Here is an 18,671-nt window from a genome sequence, read left to right as displayed (position 1 = left end):
TTCCCATTTCCTGATGTCCATTATACATTTCAGTCCAGGTTGGTCTCGAACTCTTGGTGATCCTCCTGCCTCAGCCTCCTAAGTGCTGGCATTACAGGTGTGTGCCACCAAGCCCAGCTACTGTAGTTCATTTCTTAAAAGGGCGTATTGGGCTGGGGATTTAGCTCAGTGGTTTCGCTGCCTGCTGCACAAGAGCAAGGACCTGAGTTTGATCCCCAGTACCAAAAAAAAAAAAAAAGGGCATATCAAGTTCATGGGTAGCTGGTTCAGCATTATGCCTTGGTCCTGGTCTGTTCTATCTAACACTGATCCAGAGAAGCAGGTTGTGAGGATGGCTAGGATATTTCAAACTGGCTCTGGGAGGGATAAGAACTTTTTTTGTCTTGCACTTTACCATGTAACTAACAGGTTCACCATCAATAAAATGAAGGAACTTCTGATTTCAGGAGGCTGTTGTGACCAGCAAATGACTGAATGCAGTGTTCAGCATTCCATCTCCCACAAAGCAGGTACCCAGCACCCTGCTGCTTTCCTCCTAATTTCCCTGAGTACTGGTCACGAGGGGTCTGGTGCAGAAGCTGCATTGAGAGAGGCTGGTCTAGCTGGCTTCTTATTTCTAGGATGGAAGTCGGAATAGGTTAACCCTAACCTAGTGCCCTGTTCTGCCTTCAGGGTTGTCCTTTCACTCCCAAAACCTCTCCATCTTGGCTTTGGCATTTGACTTTCAGAAACTCCCTTTCTCACCCTTTCCTGGACTCTGTGTGCTCCTGACTACAACACGGTGAAGGCCACCATTGCCATTCCCATAACTAAAGGAAGTTCTGGCTGTTTATCACAGTTGTCTACCAAACACCAGCCACAGCTTCTTACATCATTTGTCTCCTATGGGAAACCTCAGAGGCACCTGCTCTCTCTTTTGTCAAGTACTTCAGCCCAGCCCTATCTTACCTTTGATAAAGGGACAGCCAGAAGGAATTGTTAGTGATTCCCCTAGACCGCTCCTAATCCTTCCAGTCTCTAAGCTTCACCTGTTTTCTTGTGAATGTTTACCTGCATGTCAACAAAATGCCTTTCATTTCCAAAACAACCTCCTCCTCCCTGCAGAAAGCTTCCCTTTCTATGTGTGCACTCCCTAGTTGTGCTGGAAACTTCCTGAGCGCAGAGTTTTTTTCTTTTTTCCCAATTGTTGGGAGGGTGTGGGGGCAAAACACTGAAAGATAAAGAGGCGCTTGTCTTCAGCCACCCGCAGCCCCACCCTCACCCCAGCACATACTACGCTCTCTAGTATGTGTTCCCAACAAGAGGAGTGCTGGTCCCCAAGGCAGTTCACAGATTGGAACTGTGCCTGCTGTTAATGCTGTATAATTCATGTAAGTCATCCACCTTCTGTAGGCTGTAACTTCCCTCTGTGAAAAGCAGGGACAAGAATCCCTGTTTCCTCTGCCTTAAGAGTGGGAGAGTGAGGAAGCTCACAGATGTGAAAGCCCAGTGAGTCCCCAGAAGAGTGGCCATGGGAACTGTGGGTCAGCGTAGTGAAGCTTCAGACAAACCAGTGGTTCTCTCGATAGTTTAATGTTATATTTGCAGCATAAATAAGGCACAATATATGTCAGGGCTGGCAAGGGAGGGAGGGAGAAGGCATGGCTGGGGGATAACTGCTAAGTGGCAAGGAAGAAGGAAGGAAGGCCGTTAGGGGGAAGAGCGGAAAGCCCCTGCCTCAGCCCGCCCGAGAGGTTGTGAGAGCCTGCTCACAGGGGTCATGCTGGCTGGGGGGCAGCAAGGGGGATGCTGGGCTTGTAACAAAAGAGCCTGTAGCACTGTGTCCTCCCACCTGTCAGGATCCACCACTGGAGCCTGGGGAGACCCAGGGCACATAGAGTTCCTTGATGAGATGGAGAGGTGTTGCTACATGTCAAAAATATATAGATGAACAGAAATATAATCAGAAATACACACTGCTTTCTTCACAGATAATATATGAGGATGCAGCAGCCTCCACTATGGGCTGGAGGCTTATCTCCTCCTTGCCTGTAAGGGTGTGTGTGTGTGTGCGTGTGCGTGTGTGTGTGTGCGTGTGTGTGCGTGTGCGTGTGTGTGTGTGTGTGTGTTCGTCTCTGTCTGTGGAATGGGGCAGCTAAAGCTCCGGCTGGTCCTTAATATAACCAAGACATGAGTGACCAGTCTGCAGGGGAACATGGAGAACTGTCCAGACCGACACAGGAACAAGTTTTAGAGATAAGACTCGAAAGAAGACAAACCTAGAATCTGAGATGAGTGATGTGGTGGTTGTCTTAATGATATGAAGGGAGGGACTGGAAGAAATGGAAAAATATATTAGTCCTAAGGCAGCGGATGGTATTTAAAGAATCCTCAACTCCTTGTAAGATCCTAGCTTGTCCCTAAGGCAGTGGTTCACAAACATTAGTGTGCATTAGAAGCACTTGGAGTGCTTGTTAAAACCCACCCCCAGCATTTGTGATTCAGGAGGTCTGGGATGGGGTGAGAATGTGCATTTCTAGCAAGGTCCAGGTGATGCTGCTCTGCTGGTGGTCCTGGACCGTTTTCTGAGAACCACTGCCCTAAGGTAAAGTCAATGACACTAGTGGTCACGGCCACTTACAGCTAAAACACCAGTCACCAGCGGCTCGGGTAAGATATCTCTGTGGTATTGCCCCCACCCCCCATTTACAAAATAAAATAAGCCTTAGTAGTTACAATGCATACTTGCATCTACAAAGGACATAAGCTGCCTTAACCTGCCCCCCGCAGGCTTTTCTCATCTTCAGGTAGGATTTTACCCCAAAAAAGAATTGAACTGGTACAGAGGGTGGGAATGTTGGCCAGCAGTCACCTATGCTCATGCCTGCTGGGTCACCACCTGGGGTGGGCAGGTGGGTGGGGATTTATGTCTATGCACAGCCATCTGTGCAGATACAGACAATTCAGTTCTGTGCTTACAGAGGGGTGAAGACTTAAGTTGTAGTGGGGTGTGGGGATCCTCACCTGTGCTGTTCCTCCACACCTCCCACCCGGGTCAAACATAAGTCTAAAGAAAGCAGAAAGAACATATCAACAAAAGGCATATATGATACAGGTAGGAGGACTGAAATCTAAACAGACTGGTTATGAAATTTTAAAAAAAGTAACATACTTCCTGTGTATACAATGTATAATATTAATGGGAAATGATATGGGGTGGAAAGAGTTATGAAAGGGGGATGTTTTGCTGGGAAGAGCTATCTTATGGGCTAGCACCTGTAAGGAGCCTCTCTGTGGAGCAAGGGAGCCTCAGAGACCAGAGAAAGAATGTTTTGGTGTCTGGTGGTTCCCAGCTACAGAGAAGCACTCCGTCTCTGGGGACAGGATGGTGGCGCTGGAGGGCAGGTCCTCAAGGAGAGAGAGGCCAATCAGAAAAGAAGCTGAAAAAAAAAGAAAAGAAGCTGAGAGCCACACAACAGGGATAAGGAAGGCAGGCATCAAGATGAGGTTGAGTTTGCCCAGCTCCTTTTTAACAAATCCCTGTACTATATGGTCTAGTGCTTAAGGCCAAGGAGAGTAGTAGAGATGGAAGGAAGCTGGATTTGGGGTGTTCAACAGGAAAGAATGAGTAAAGGAGCTATAGTCTTTCTAGTCCTCCCTAGTTGTATGGGAGGCTTTCTCAGCCTTTTCAAGTCTACGAAAGCTTTCTCTTAAGGGAACGGGGCGATAGGTGTACAGACCAGAAGACCTGGCTTCTCACTCCTTTCTCCCTGGCCTGTAGTGAGGTGGGGGCCTGAGTCCTGTGTTCACTTTGGAAGAGTCCCAAGATAGCCACACTCAGCTCCTTTCTAAAAGGGTCCTCCCTTAAACCCTAGGAAAGCCACAGTCCTTGAGAAGGACTAAATGACACCCTGTACAATATGTGGTTCTAGTTCAGCTAAGTGGGGAAGGCAAAGATCAGAGGAGTGTGACCATGTGGCTGGCAGCAATAACAAAGTAAGTGATGTTCTCCTTAATCAAAAGTGAGGCTTCAGAGTGAGCAACTGTGGTGCCTTCTCAGTGAGACCCAAGACCACCTACAGAGCCCCCTGGGGTTGTCTTGCACCATCCTCATTTCAGTGCTGCTTTATTGTTACGGTTCTAGATGGCTCTCATTTAAATCCAATACTAACCTCCCTCTGATAAAAAGGCAGTTAGAAACTCAAGAGAATTACATATGGGGGCTAAGAAACTTAAAAAATACCTCTACAAAGATTAGCCGTCCAACACAGGAAGAGACTGGCAGGGTATGTGTGGTGACAAACTGATTAATTTTAAAAACACTTGACTAAAGGGGGAAGAAAAATAGTCAAGGGTCTAATGAAGAAGGCTCCTTAGGAGCCATAAACTTAGTCATGCTGGAGGGCAAGGCTGCTAGTGGGAAATCAGGACTATAAGAAATGAAACAAGACTCAGAAACAGGAAAAAAAAATCCCTGGGAGCAACCATCTGAAGGAGAAGTCTTGAGCACAAGTTCTGGCTGTGACTGTTTCAAGGCAAGCGAAGTCCCTGGTGGTGCAAACTGCATCCTGACCATCTGCCATGCCATTTGCTAGTCAGATCAGCTCAGGGCTGTTCCTGTTGGGTCCCTGGTGGTAGGGGACAAGAAAACCATGTTTTCTGTTCTTTGTCTTCACCAGGTATGGCTTGTTCAGCACCAGCTCTTGAAGAGCAGGAGGGGAAATTTAAAACATGCAGCAGAACGCATCACCTGACTGGCTCTCCAGTACATCATTCTAAGGAGATGGGAATCTTGTGGCTTACAACATTTTCTCATTCCCCCATGACAACCAATTTTGGAAGTCAAAATAAGAAAGGAAGCTGGCAATTATTTCGTATGTATGTTTAAGAGGGAGGCAGGAGAGATGGAGAAAAGGACATTCTTGACTTTGGCAGATGGCAGCAGGTGGCCCTGGGACAATTGGAAGGGCTTCATACTGAGGGGTTATTAAAGCAGACTTATCTATCCACAGGCCTCTGGTGTTGGATTGCTTCCTTTTGCCCTGGTAAAAACTGCATAGTCAGAGCCAAGGGAAGATGAGACATCCCAATGGGGAAGAAAGAGGAACAAGGGGAATGAGTTTTTTCCCCCTGAAACCCAACTCTAAAGTAAGAACGGCTGAGAGCCACAGTCTACAATTTCCTAAACAGGCCAGCCTTGGGCTTCCCTGTTGAGATTAGTACTGCACCTTTGCTCTCCCTCCCCTCCTTTCACCTGGTCTTACACTCAAGAAAAACTGCTCAGAACCTTGGCCACTATGCTTTAGTATTGGAGCTTGAATTAGGGAGAAGTACATATTGCATTTTGGGAGCAGAGAAGAGAAATGAGTTGAAGGAACTGGGTAGGGGCAGGAAGACCTAGTAGATAGACGAGGAAACTAGTAAGAGGGAGAAAGTAGTCTAGAGGTGATGCCCACTGGTGAATACAGGATATGGCTCAGAAAAGACACGTGAGGCTGAGAGGTGGAGGAATAGCAAAAGAATGTGAAAGCACCCCATGTGACAGTCTCTAGGAAGGCTGACTGAACTAGTTATAGTAGATGGAGAGAGGCATCTCCACATCTCCACAGAAGAGTAATGTGGACAGGGACGAAGAGAGAGGCAGTAGCACAAAGATGACCAGAGATGACAATATGCCTAACTTTGGCCATTAAACTCTTATGAAACAAAAGGATCTTTTAATCCAGTAACCTGATGGAACAAAAGGCTATTTATTGTTCCTGTCTGCCCTGATGATTACACATAAAGAAGGACGGAGGGGGAAGGAATCACTAGTCAGATCCCTGCCTAATTCCCTTTTCACTGCCAAGTAATATTTAACAATAAGGCCACAAAATGAGGTTACCAAGGCTTAGTGGAGATGGGGAAAAAACCTCACCACTAGACCAGGGAAAGTCAAGTCAAGAAACAAAATGAGGTACCCATATAGCTCTGGAAATAGATGGAAAAAGGACTAGAATTTGGGGTTTTCCTTGTTTCTTTTTGCTTTGCCTTTTTTTTTTCTCCCCCCAGTGGCACGTAGGGAGAAGGAATAGAGCTTATGGAAGAGCTAGAAAAATACTGCTATTTCATACATCAAAAGTAACCTTATATTCTCTATAAGTGAATGTTTTAAGTAGAATTTGGAAAGGGGAAAAAGGGATAAATTAGTAGCTACTGGGAGACAATGTCCTGAGTCCATGGTAGGGGGGGTAGGGATGGATAGGAGAGAGGGTGATCTGCCATCAAATGGAGCCTTCCTCTGCGTAGCAGGAAGTGGCATGCTGGTAAGGAACAGGAAGGTAACAGCCACAGCTTATGAGAAGAAACTGAGAAACCCCAAACCTAGAAGTGCAAGGGTTAGTGTTAAAAGAGACAGATACACGTGCATGGGGCATGGGTGATTGCTCGGACAATCTGGGTAGGCCTTTGGCTGTGGTACATCAGCAACCCCACCCTTGGGGGATGATCTATGTGGCTCTGGAGCTGGAGACCCCGAGTACACGTATCAAGCATACATGACTGTGTGGCTAAGAGAAAAGCCCCATGTCTGTCCATACTCACAACACACAATTTTGCCCCCCGTGTTGCCATGTCCAAGGCAGATGGGAGGGGATAGGATGACATCTCTCTTGGCTCTTGGGTGGGCGAGCTCTGGCTGGGACCTCTCCACCAGGGGAGGCATCATCTGCCCGCAGACTGGGACTGTGGGGTCATGATCACATGCGGCTGCATGGGCATGCTCAGTTCTGTCCTTTGGCTGGCCATCTGAGTGAGGACCGAGGTGGCCACAGCTTCAGCTGCAGATCGAACACTGAGGCCATTGCTAGGGGCTGTTGCTGAGCTATGCTGAATCACAGGAGCTGGAGAACCCGTTGGCTCTGAGCTTTCCTTGGGGCTCTCTGCCAGGAAGAGGGGCAAAGAGCAGAAAGCATGTGGTTAGACAACAGAAGAGGGAAATAGGCAGGACTAACTTTTGTGATAATTCAAGGACTCCAAAGGAAAATGAAACATCTTTTTGGGGGGAAAACTCCCCTGAATTCTGGCTTCTAAGTTATGAATGGATTCAGAATGGGAAGGGAAACAAGAATCAGGCTAAAATTAATCTATTAATCTCCAGGATGATAATTATACTGTGTGGCTTCTAGGTCTCTCCATAGTTCATTACGCTATTTTTTTTTTTTTTGTACCAGGATCGAACTTGGGTCCTTGGGCTTGCGCAGCAGGCGGCAAAACCACTGAGCTAATCCTCAGCCCCTCATTACCCTATTTTGAACACTCTTCCTCTTATTCCTATCTTTATTTTTATTTATTTTTTGGTGTTTTTGAGACAAGGTTTCACCAAGTAGTTCAGGTTGTCATTGAACTCACTATGTAGCCCAGGCTGGCCTTGAACTGGAGGTGATCCTCCTGTCTCAGCCTCCTGAGCGCTGGGACAACAGGTATGTGCCACCACACTCAGCAAATGACTGAAATTTATCTTTATTTATGGCTAAGTAGTACTCCAATGTGTGTGTGCATCACATTTTCTTTATCCATTCATCTGTGATGTATAGGCTGCTCCAAATATTTAGCTATTATGAGCTGTGCTGCTATAAACAAGGGTGTGCATGTATAGATAACATTTTACTACTGAACACGAACTCCATGATGTTCATTGGTCAACGAGTTTTATCAAGCATCAGACAGCCACTATGGCTGCTTAAGCAGAGACGTGTGGAATTAGGGAAATAGGTGGTTGTATTTTTGACCTCTTTTTTATATTATTTATTTTTGCTGTAATGACCCAGGGGTACTTTACCATGTGCTATACTCCTAGTCCTTTATATTATTTATTTTTATTTTGCAGTACTTGAGGCTGTACCCAGAGTCTTTGCACTGAGCTATATGTCTCATCATTAAAAACATTTTTTGCTTTGTTTTGAGACAAAGTTGCTCAGATTGGGCTTGAACTTGTGAACCTCCTGCCTCAGCCTCCCAGAGTGCTGAGAATACAGGCATATGCCATCCTACCTGGCCATATTTTATATTTTGGGACAGGGTCTTGCTAAGGTGCCCAGGAAGCACTCAAATTGGGATCCTCTTGCCTCAGCTTTCCTAAGTGCTGTGATTACCAGTGTATGTCACTGTGCTTGGCTTACTTTTTCTTTTTACTTAAACATTTTTTCTTTTGTTTTTTGAGACAGACTCTATGTATTCCAGGTTAGCCTTGAACTCAGGGAGGAATTCATGATTCTCCTGCCCCAGCCTCCCAAATGCTGGGATTATAGGTACATGCCACCATGCCTGGATTACTTTTGACCTCTTGATGCCTGAGTCATCTTTCAGGATTAAATATTACTTTCTCTGTGAACTATCTTTGTTACTGTCAAGGAAATCAATGGCTTCATCTTTTGTGCATTCAGAGGACACATTCATTTGTTCATCAAATATTATGGGCCACCATCTGTGTGTCAGGTATAGAGAATAAAGTGGGACCTTGTCTTCAGGAAGCTCCCAGTCAGTGGCTCTGACCTGGATATTTGTCTTTACCTCAGTTTACAACGGCCCCATGAGTCTCTCACAGGCAGGGACAGTGTCTTATTTGTCTTGTGTAAAGTAGCTACCATAATGTTGAAACCACACAGCAGGAACTACACACATCTTTGTTGTAACAAAGAAGCAGTTTAATGGATTTACTACCCGTCAGACTTCTTGCAGAGACTAAGTCAAAAACTTGCTGCATACTGACGACTGAAAAATACTCAGTCCTTGTCTCCCTTAGCTCATCAACAAGATTTGAAATAGATGATCACTAGAGTTTATATAATGCTTTCTTATCTTGATTTATAGACCATCACATTCAGCTGCTCAGCTGGTTTCCTGCCTTTCTGGTTGTACCTTCTCAATTTCTTTTTTCTTCTTCTCAATTTCTTGTGGGTTCCTTCTCATCTTTTTGACCTCTGAATGTTGAAGTATCTTAGGGTCCAGTCCTTCTCTTTCCTGGGCATTCTCTCCGTGGGAGAGAATCTATCAAGTTTCATGGCTTTCAAAACTGACTATATGCTACTGACTCTCAAAATGTTACCTTTAGCCTCTCCTCTGACCGCAAACCAACATAACCAACTGCCTGACATCTCCCTCTGCAAGCCTAACATGTTTCTTAACCTCACTCGTCCAAAACTGAGCCCCTGATAGACCTCCCAGAGCATTTCCTCCTAGACCTTCCTGTGTCACAATTAATGACAACTCCATTCTTGCAGCTGCTCAGGCCAAAAACTCTGGTGCAATTTTTTTCATATAAACCACTCTACCTGGGCTGTCATCAAATCCTGCCACTCAAACTGCAAATATATCCTGAATTCACCCCCTTTTCTTCACATTACTGCCATCATCCTGGCGAAGACTCCATCATTTCCTGCACATATTACAGTGGCCTCGAAGGTGGACTGCCTGCTTCTGCCCAGACACTCCTACTGTCTCTAACAAAGTGATCCTTTTCTTAGTCATACTGTTCCTCTGCTGAAAACTCTCTAATGGTACCCAGTATAGAGTAAAAGCCAATATGGTTACTGTAACTGGCAAGACCCAATGTGAAACGCTTCATTTCTAGCTGCTCTCCAGTCCAGCCTTCCTGCTGTTCCTAGAAGGTACTAGGCAGGCTCCCTCCTCCTTGGGTATTTGTGTTTGTACTTCTTCTGCCTGAAGCACTTTTCTTCCACACAAATGCAAGGCTAGCTCTCTAACTTCCTTCAGGTCTCAATTCATAAGCCAGCTCATCTAAAATTTCAATCTTGTGGCCAACACTTCATATTACCCCTTCTGTTTTTTTTCCTTCTTCTAGTATTTACTATTATCTAATATACCACATATTATTGTACTTATTGTGTGTCTCAACTACTAAATATAAGCTTCTGAAGGGCAAGGTTTTAATCTAATCTATTTGGTTCCTTATGATATCCCCAGCATGTAAAATAGTGCCTGACTTCAGAAGAGGCACTCAATCAATATCTGCTTAATGAATGAATATGCCCGAAGTACATATAAAAATTTAAATAGAGACTTTTTAAAATTGGTGATGTGGTTATTCTTTTTCTATGGGAACACATCTCTGAAATGATGAAGATGGTTAGTGGCAAAATAATTCAATGTAACAAAATCTGACAGCCAACATTTCTATGAAGTTAATTTAACTGTAAAGGAAAACTGGCATTTATTAGCATTTACTACCCATAAGCAAATTATTCATTGTAGATTTTTTTGGGGGGGGCAGTACTTGAGATTGAACCCATGGTCTTTGCACTGAGCCAAATCTCCAGTTTTTTTTATATTTTATTTTGAGATAAGGTCCCTCTAGGTAGCCCAAGCTGGGCTCAAACTTTCAATCTTCTTGCCTCAGCCTCCCAGAGTGTTGGCACAGAAGGCACCACAAGGCCTAGCTTACTCACAATATTAACTTCAGAACTGTGCTTATGTGGAGTTCAAGTCTGTGGCCATCTTTTTTAGCATGTTTTTTTTTGGTACTAGGGATCGAACTCAGGGCTTTGTACTTGTGAGGCAGGCATGGTGCCACTGAGCTAAATCCCCGGCCCTAGCACCCTTTTTTTTGCTTTCTGGTACTGGGAATTAAACTTAGGACCTTGTGCTTGATAGGCATGCGCAGTGCCGCTGAGCTACATCCCTGGCCCTTTTTAGCACTATTTTGTGTTTGCTCATAGATTACAAACTGAAACCAATACTGACCTATCATTAGAAAAAGAAAATATACCCTCAGTTCCCAGTTCTTCAATCCCAATGTATCATCTGCTGTGTATTTCTTTCTTTCTTTTTTTTTTGGTACCGGGGATCGAACTTGGGTCCTTGTGCTTGTGCAGCAGGCGCCGAAACCACTGAGCTAAATCCCCGGCCCTTGCTGTGTATTTCTTCTCCTGACCAAGGGAATGTCTTTGGAATAAGAAATGCCTGGTAAATCTTGGCCCCACCACTTTACCAGCTGTGTAATTTCCAGTAAGTGATCTGAGTACAGTTTTCTCACACATAAATGGAGGTAACATCTATTTCATGAGAGAACTGGGAAGATAGTAGACTCCCTAAACAAAACAGGCACTCAGTAAATATCACTAACCTTCACCCCCCAACTAAATGTACATAATTAGGGTAACTATATTGTTGTCAAAACTTCTTTGGGGTGGGTAGGACTGGTTGCTCCACAAGGCTGCTCACTCATCAGTCTGAGCATTCTCAGCACATTCAATACAGAGTTATAAACAGTTGAGACCCAGAACATGCAATTTACTGACTGACTGATTTTGCATAGGTTGTGAGCTACTCACCTAAATAGCCTTTAGTCTTTTTCTGTAGGGCAGTGACTGGGCAGTCTTTATGAGCTAACAGTAGCTGTTTCAACTGAGCCACCTCGTTGCGTAGTAATGTCACTTCATTCTGAGGGGGGAGGGAAGAAAAGAGTATGGAGAAAATTTAGCTTCCACTCTTGAACTCTGTATGAGGGCAGAGTGCTGCCTAGATTTTCCTCCTCAAACTGGACTCGGACTTCAGATCCAGCCAGAATTCAGATAGCCTGGGGCCAATACAGTCATTAATTCAATGACAGGAACTGCCTATTGTGAAGAGGGACTTGTAATAGTAAGATCACTCTTCCACAGGCAAATGTGATTATAAACTTACATCCAGGAGTCTAATGTATTTTATTTGTTCATTTGTGAGACAGGTCTGGGTACATGGTCTAGGCTAGCCTTGAACTCACTACGTGTCACGGGCTGACCTTGACTTGCAATCCTCTGCCTCAGCTTCCTGAGTGCTGGGACTACTGGTGTTTGCCAGCACACCCGGTTTAGGCATCTGTTTAGCAGAACTATTTACCTGAGTGCATGCAATGTTCACTGCAACATTATTGTTCTAGTAAAAATAGAACAATATCAATGTAATACCCTACAATACAACCACACTATAAAATGGACTAATATATGACTGTTAAAAAATGAGGTAGATCTTCCATAACCATGGCTAGGTCTCAGCAGAAACTTTTTTATTTTTTGGTACAGGGTCATGCTATGTAATTCAGGCAGGGCTTGATCTTGCAGCAATCTTCGTGTCTCAGTCTTCTGAGTGCTGAGATCACAGGTGTGTGCCACCACACTCAGTTTCTACTGATGATTTACTTTTCTAATTCCCTTCACCCAACTGGGCCTAATAGCAGATTTTGTAGTAGATGGAATCTGCCAATTACTAGGGAAGAGATCTCAACTGTTTAGAGATTCCGCATTCTTCCTGGCACAACTTCTCAACGTGTCCTAACTAAAGAATTATCATCTTTAATTATATTGTCCCATTTTTTTCTGAATCAATCCCACTTTCCAGATTCGACAATCCCAATTATCCTCCAGGACCCACTCACACTCAGCTGAATGTTCTGGGAAGTGAGTTCCTCTGCTTTTTTCTCTAGTGAAGACACCCACAATTTCCGCTTTTGGCGGCACCGGGAGGCTGCAGCGCGGTTCCGCTCCAGAAAGCGTTGCCGACGCTCATCTGGATCTTCATCCACTGTGCGCCGCCGGCGTCCCCCAGTACTGGGGGTGGGCTGGGCTGGAGAGACCTGTGGCCCAGAAAGGAAGAGGAGTTATTTGATGGGAACATCAATGGTTTCCAAATCAAACCTACCATTATTAAGTGGATGGTAACCACACAAATCTCATCACTATGTCCCTTAGCTTCATTTTTGTAGTAAGTAGTTCCTCATTCTGCTGCCCATTTCTCTAGTCTTTGAAGTATAATTCCTAAAAACTGTAGTTCAGTTGGAACCTGATTATTTCTAAAGCAGACGGAAAATGAAAGTAGGATCATTTTATGGGGTTTTTGGGGGCGTTTTTTGGTACCGGATATCGAACTCAGGACCTTGTGCTTTTGAGGCAGGCGTTGGCACAGATCATTTTATGTTCAACAGCAGGGAATCTTGTAGGCAGCGAACTCGAATTAGGGGAGTGTCAGAGGAACATTTAGGGAGACACAAAAAAGTCCGAGAACCATTGATTTGGATAAGCGATAAGTACAAACATTGCATGCTCTAACTGGTTTCAGAAAAGGAGAAAATATATTTGTTCTTTTTACAGAGATATGCAATATTATGGAGAGATATGGATTAGTACATTCTTTTTATTGACAATTAATTATCTGTGGCAAGCCCCTCCCTTATTTGTAAATAGAGAAAAATTTACTCCTTTTCCACAAACTAATGATATTTGTCTTTTGTTTTTAAACTTCAGCCTGAAGTCTTTTGCCACAACTGCCCTTCTGAATCATCTTCCCTTTATTTCATTTAGCTGGTATGCATAGAGAGGGCAGACTGATTTTCTAATAGTGGCCAAAATTAAGCAAAATGTAGGTGAGTGTGGTGGCATACACCTGTAATTCCAGCACTCGGGTAGGATAAGGCAGGAGGATCACAAATTCAAGCCCAGACTGGGCAACTTAGTGAGACCCTGTCTCAAAATAAAAAATAAAGAGGTACTGGTGCTGGGGATGTAGTGAAGACCCTGGATTCAATCCCCATACTGGGAAGAAAAAGTAAAGGCCAGGCATCTGTACAAAAGAAACTATATGTTGTAAAACAATGCCAAAAGTAACTTCTCAGATCTGTGTGGCTGGTATGGAATATCTACACTAGTATTTGCCTAATGCCAGGGCTCCTATCAATGAGCATGAGGGGTTTTTTTTTTGGGGGGGGTACCGGGGATCAAAATCGGGTCCTTGTGCTTGCACAGCAGGCAGCGAAATCACTGAGCTAAATCCCCAGCCCCTAGCATGAGGTTTTAAAAACTAGATTTTTGAACTCCACTCCAGACTCCACTGAATTATATTCTCCATTAATCGAGATGATTTTATTTATTTAGGCTAACATTACCTTTCTTGAAAGAAAAAATGGAGAGGAAATTTTAAACTCCTTTAATGAACTAGTGACCTGGGAACACTGTACTAAGGGAAGACCCTTTTTAAAAGAAATTTACAAACATTCATGCAGGGTGTGGTGGCACATGCCTGTAATCCTAGCACTCAGGAGGCTAAGGCAGGAGGATGGCTGTGAGTTTGAGGCTAGCCTGGGATACATAGTGAGTTCAAGGCCAGGCTAGAATACATACTAGTAGCGAGACCCTGTCTCAGAAACCAAAACAAAATAAAACAAACCCAAGAACAACAACAACAAAAACTGGAAAAAATAAAAAGAAATTTACAAAAATTCATCTGAGAATTTCACCTTTTTATTTTTTAATTTTACAGAGCACTTGTAAAAGGAAAATGAAAAGGGAATAAGTTCCTGTTATCTCATAGGCACCTCAGGAACTCATGCAGGAGAAGATGAGTGAACAGGCCAAGAGAAAGAAGGGTAGAGTGGAAGAAAAGGAATCAGTGATGACTAGAAAGGAAGTCACTGGCTCCTTGTTCCTTCATTTAACCAGAAGGCCTCATGTGCAGCAGTCCTGGTGCTGGGCCACCTGCAGGGTGGATGTGTCCTGCTGCCAAGGGTGGCTTACCCCAGCTGAAACAGAGTGAATGACTTTTAAAATTTTGAATTTCTGGAGTCTACCCAGTGTGCAAGAACAAATTTACTCTTTAAGAAGAGAAAACCAGTTTTGAAAACACAGCTACAACATCCAGGGTCCGACCCAAGCTGGTGAGATGGGCAAAGGAACAGGAAAAAGTCTCCTGGAGGGAAAGGAAAGCATCCATGAAGCCTGAAGAGGCAGTGGCTCCAGATTCAAAGTACAAAGATTCTGAGTACATGACTCATCAGCAGGTGACAGGAACAAGTTTGAGTTTTTATTTATTTATTTATTTTACCTTAGAGTATCCACAAAAGGTTTTTATTGACCAAGAACAGTAACAGTAGCTCTACTTTTAAAAACTGGTAGAAGAGGAAGAGGGGTTGAAGGGAAGGGAGGTGAATGGAAAGAAAAGAAGAAGCAAGATATATCATATTCAGGTACAAATTCCCTATGCTGAATGTTACTATATACATCTAAAATGTACCAATATAAAAATTGGTACTCATTTCATAAAGATGTTTCTCAGCGCTTTAGTCAAAAAAATATCTCCTGGATTCTTTCCTTTTTTTTGGAAACAGGATCTCACTATGAAGTTTAAGCTGGGGCCGGGGATTTAGCTCAGTGGTTTCGCTGCCTGCTGCTCAAGCGCAAGGACCTGAGTTCGATCCCCAGTACCAAAAACAAAAAACAAAAAACAAAAAGAAGTTCAAGCTGGCCTTGAACTCACTATGTAGCCCAGGCTGCCCTTGAACTCATGGTAATCCTTCTGCCTCAGCCTCCTGAGTGTTGGAATCCTGGATTCTTCCAGGCTATAGTAGAGAGGGTATGTAACAGATCGCATAAGAAGAATCTATAATGTCTCCATTTCTTTACAGTTTTATATTCCTTCTGCTTTATATCAAGTAAGGACAAAAAATAAGTTGTATTGAAAGTGACAGATCATGTTAGATAAAGATATTATTACTTGCAAAAGAAATTCTCACCTATATTGAAAAAAATAAGAGAATCTAGAGACAAACAATTAGAATCAATAAGACCAGCAAGTTTTCTGCATACAAAGTTATCCTACAAAAAAATAAGCTTTTACATCATGAATAACCAACTAGAAAACATAATATTGGGCTGGGGATTTAGCTCAGTGGTTCCACCGCCTGCCCTGCAAGCACAAGAACCCAAGTTCAATCCCTGGTACCAAAAAACCGCCCCCATAATATAGCTGGGCATGGTGGTGCAGGCCTCTATACCCAGTTCTCTTGCTGAGGCAAGAGGATCAGAAGTTCAAGCCCAGCCTGGGCAATGTAATATGTAATAACTTAGTGAGACCTTGGCTTAAAATTAAATTTTTATTTATTTATTTAATTTTTTTTTAGTGTTTTGAGACAGGGTCTCATTGTAAGTTTGAGTTCTTGAAGGAAAAGCAGGACCTCATGTTTGAAGAGATGATGAAGACCCTTACAGATAATATAAGGGTAATTTTAGAAGCAAAAATCAAAATATCTGAAGTGAAAAATTTAATAGGAAGGAGTAGCAGGAAGTAAAAGAAGTAGCTTTACCAAAAACAGAGTTGGTGGAGAAAATAGAAGAGAACTCAAAATACATGAGGATACTGAAAGACTGACCTTTAAAAGAAAACTAGATGAACTGAGTAGCAAAGTAGACAAAGCTAAAAATCACAATGGGGCCTGGGGTAAGAAATTACCTCAGAATCATAAAGTAAAAAAATAATATGGGAGGAGCCTTGTGCAGTAATGGTGAGAAGTAGAGACAATGCAATGTCCAGGTAGAGGTTCCAGAAAGAGAGGACAGAGAGAATTGGAGAGCATGAGCCAGTAAAAGAAATGGGGAAAAGAAAAAATCTTGAGAACTTGGAAGAATAAAGAAGAAAAACCACTGACAGATGAAGGGGCATTCCTAACTCTGGCTGCAGACTTGTCAACAACAATGGAAGTCAGCAAGCAATGGGATTGCATCTTTAGCACTTTTGGGGAAAATGGTTTTAACCCTAAATTTCTTTCTCTCTCTCTCTCTCTCTCTCCCCAGGGTCTTGCCATGTAGCTCAGACTGGCCTTGAACTCACTATGGAGCCCAGCCTGGCCTCAAACTTGCAGCGATCCTTCTGCCTCAGCCTCCCAAGTGCGGGGATTACAGAAGTATACCACCATGCTCAGCCTGACTCTAAATTTCTATACAAGGTCGAATTAGCATTTAAATGTGATGATGAAATAAAGACATTTTCAGACCTGCAGAACCTCTACCAGCCAAAAGGCTTTTATGAAATATTTGCTGAAAGATTTCTCCCACAGAATGAAAACTCCCATCAAGGAGGAAGAGAATATAGGGTGCAAAGAAAAGGGGATAAACCTCCAGAAGCCTTAAAATGTGAAGCTGGAGGCCCAGAAAGTGATGTCTTGAGCTAAGGTTGCTAAGTCTAAGGGGAGGAGCTCAGGGTCTTCAGAATGGACAGGAAAGAAAGCCCCAAGATGGAGGAGTAGGAGGCCTCATGGCCTGGGAGGGAGAAGAAAACTCTGGGATTTAGAAGGAGCAGGGGGAAGAAGAAACCTGAAGGGATGAGGAGGAGGAAAAGGAGGAGAAAGAAAACTCAGGGATGGAGGAGGAAGAGATAGAGGAAAAGGGAAAAGAAAGCTTAGGGATGGAGGAGGAAGAAGAAAACTCAGAAATGGAAAAAGAGGAGGAGCAGCAGCAGGAGGGAGAAGGAAATCCAAGCATAGTGGGAGAAGAGGCCTCAGTGTTGTGTGAGGAAATTGCCTGTAGTTATTCAGTTAGGAAGAAGGAAAAGTTAGTGAAACCCCAGGAAGTACACAAAACTGAGGAAGAAGAGGAAACAGCTGGTTCCAGAGGTCAAGGAATTGAGATACGCTGTCCAATCTTATTTGACCTTTCTCTCAAAATCAACAGAGAGAAGTTCTGATGATCATGAAAAGTGTTCATGTGAAAATCTGAGTGCTCCTTCAGGAGTCACTAAGTTTTTAGGAAAAACAGAAAGAGAGACACAGACCCTGCAAATAGAAGAGCTGACATCCAAAGAAGAAGAGTTTATCCAAGAAACAGAAGAAAACTTCAGAAGAGTGATCAGCATTTTCAGAGAGATACAAGAGGAGACTATAAGGAAATACCATCCAGAAGTCTCGGAAATTAAACATTCAGTAGATGATCTACATAGCAGGGTAGGTATACATGAGGAAGGAATGAGTAATCTAGACAACCAAATGGAAGAAGTATCTAAGGAAATAATGCAAACGTCCAAGCAGCTAATAAATAAAGAAAAACTAAAAGTTAAGAGAGGATAGATGCAGAAGCTTCACCATCCATTTGATAGAAGTTCCAGAAAAAGACACTGAAGAGAATGGAACAGAAGAGATAATTAAAGAAATAACTGAAGAAAACTTCAGAGCTAAGGAAGGAACAGAGTCTTGAGGTTGTCAGAGCTTACTGAATCCCCAGCATAGCTGACAAGAGAAGATTTACTCCTAAATACATCTTGGTGACATTCTGGAGTCCCAGTGAGAAAGAGAAAATCCTAAAGGCTTCTCAAGAAAAAAGAAATCACCTACAGAAGAACAAGAATCTGGCTGATGGCAGACTTCTTCCACAGCATGATGGATGCTAGAAGTCAGTGGGGCAGTAGAATAGGAGCCCTGCAGGAGAAGGGCTTCCAGCCTCAAATCTAGTATCCAGCCAAACTGACATTTGATTTTGAGGGAAAAATAAAGACTTTTAAATTTAATTTTATTTATTTTAGGTACCAGGGATCGAACTTGGGTCCTTGCGCTTGCGCAGCAGGTGGCAAAACCACTGAGCTAAATCCCTGGCTCAACTTTTTTTTTTTTTCAAGAACCAGTTTACTAGATTTTATGATTTTTTTTTTTTTTTTTTGTGGTACTGGGGATCAAATCCAGGTCCTTGCGCTTGCAGGGCAGGCAGTGGAACCACTGAGCTAAATCCCCGGCCTCAACTTTTTTTTATATTGGTGAATTTAGAAAGTTTATTTTTCATGTATCCTCTTTGAAAGAATTACTACAGAATATACTTTAGCAACCTAGGGTGGCTGCAAAATGTAACACAATGTGTTTTCTTCCAATTGACACAATCCAAAAAGTCAACAAGTGCCTGGGATTT

At 43.3% G+C, this 18,671-nt stretch overlaps 1 protein-coding gene across 5 annotated transcripts in view; it reads right to left on the bottom strand.

The window, feature by feature from the left end:
* The window catches only part of LOC101699947 (cyclic AMP-dependent transcription factor ATF-7), a 101,811-nt gene that overhangs the window by 3,069 nt on the left and 80,071 nt on the right, over positions 1-18,671 (bottom strand). For 3 of the 5 annotated variants that reach the window (XM_004872752.3, XM_004872753.4, XM_087209663.1), the window contains 3 exons: positions 12,392-12,589; positions 11,310-11,418; positions 1,554-6,899 (listed from right to left, as the gene is read on the bottom strand). In XM_004872752.3, coding sequence (XP_004872809.1) covers positions 6,682-6,899; positions 11,310-11,418; positions 12,392-12,589 — 525 coding nt within the window. In that variant the 3' untranslated portion in view covers positions 1,554-6,681. Of the gene's footprint in view, positions 1-1,553; positions 6,900-11,309; positions 11,419-12,391; positions 12,590-18,671 lie in introns of those variants that run through there. The other 2 variants (XR_206384.3, XR_001182827.3) reach the window with 2 other exon arrangements.

The sequence above is a fragment of the Heterocephalus glaber genome, unplaced genomic scaffold (genome assembly GCF_053883595.1).
Source record: "Heterocephalus glaber isolate CG9 unplaced genomic scaffold, H.glaber_assembly_v1.0 deba00001060, whole genome shotgun sequence".
NCBI lineage: Eukaryota > Metazoa > Chordata > Mammalia > Rodentia > Bathyergidae > Heterocephalus > Heterocephalus glaber.
The sequence above is the reverse complement of the archived record's forward strand: the minus strand, read 5'-3'. Positions and strand labels throughout refer to the sequence as shown.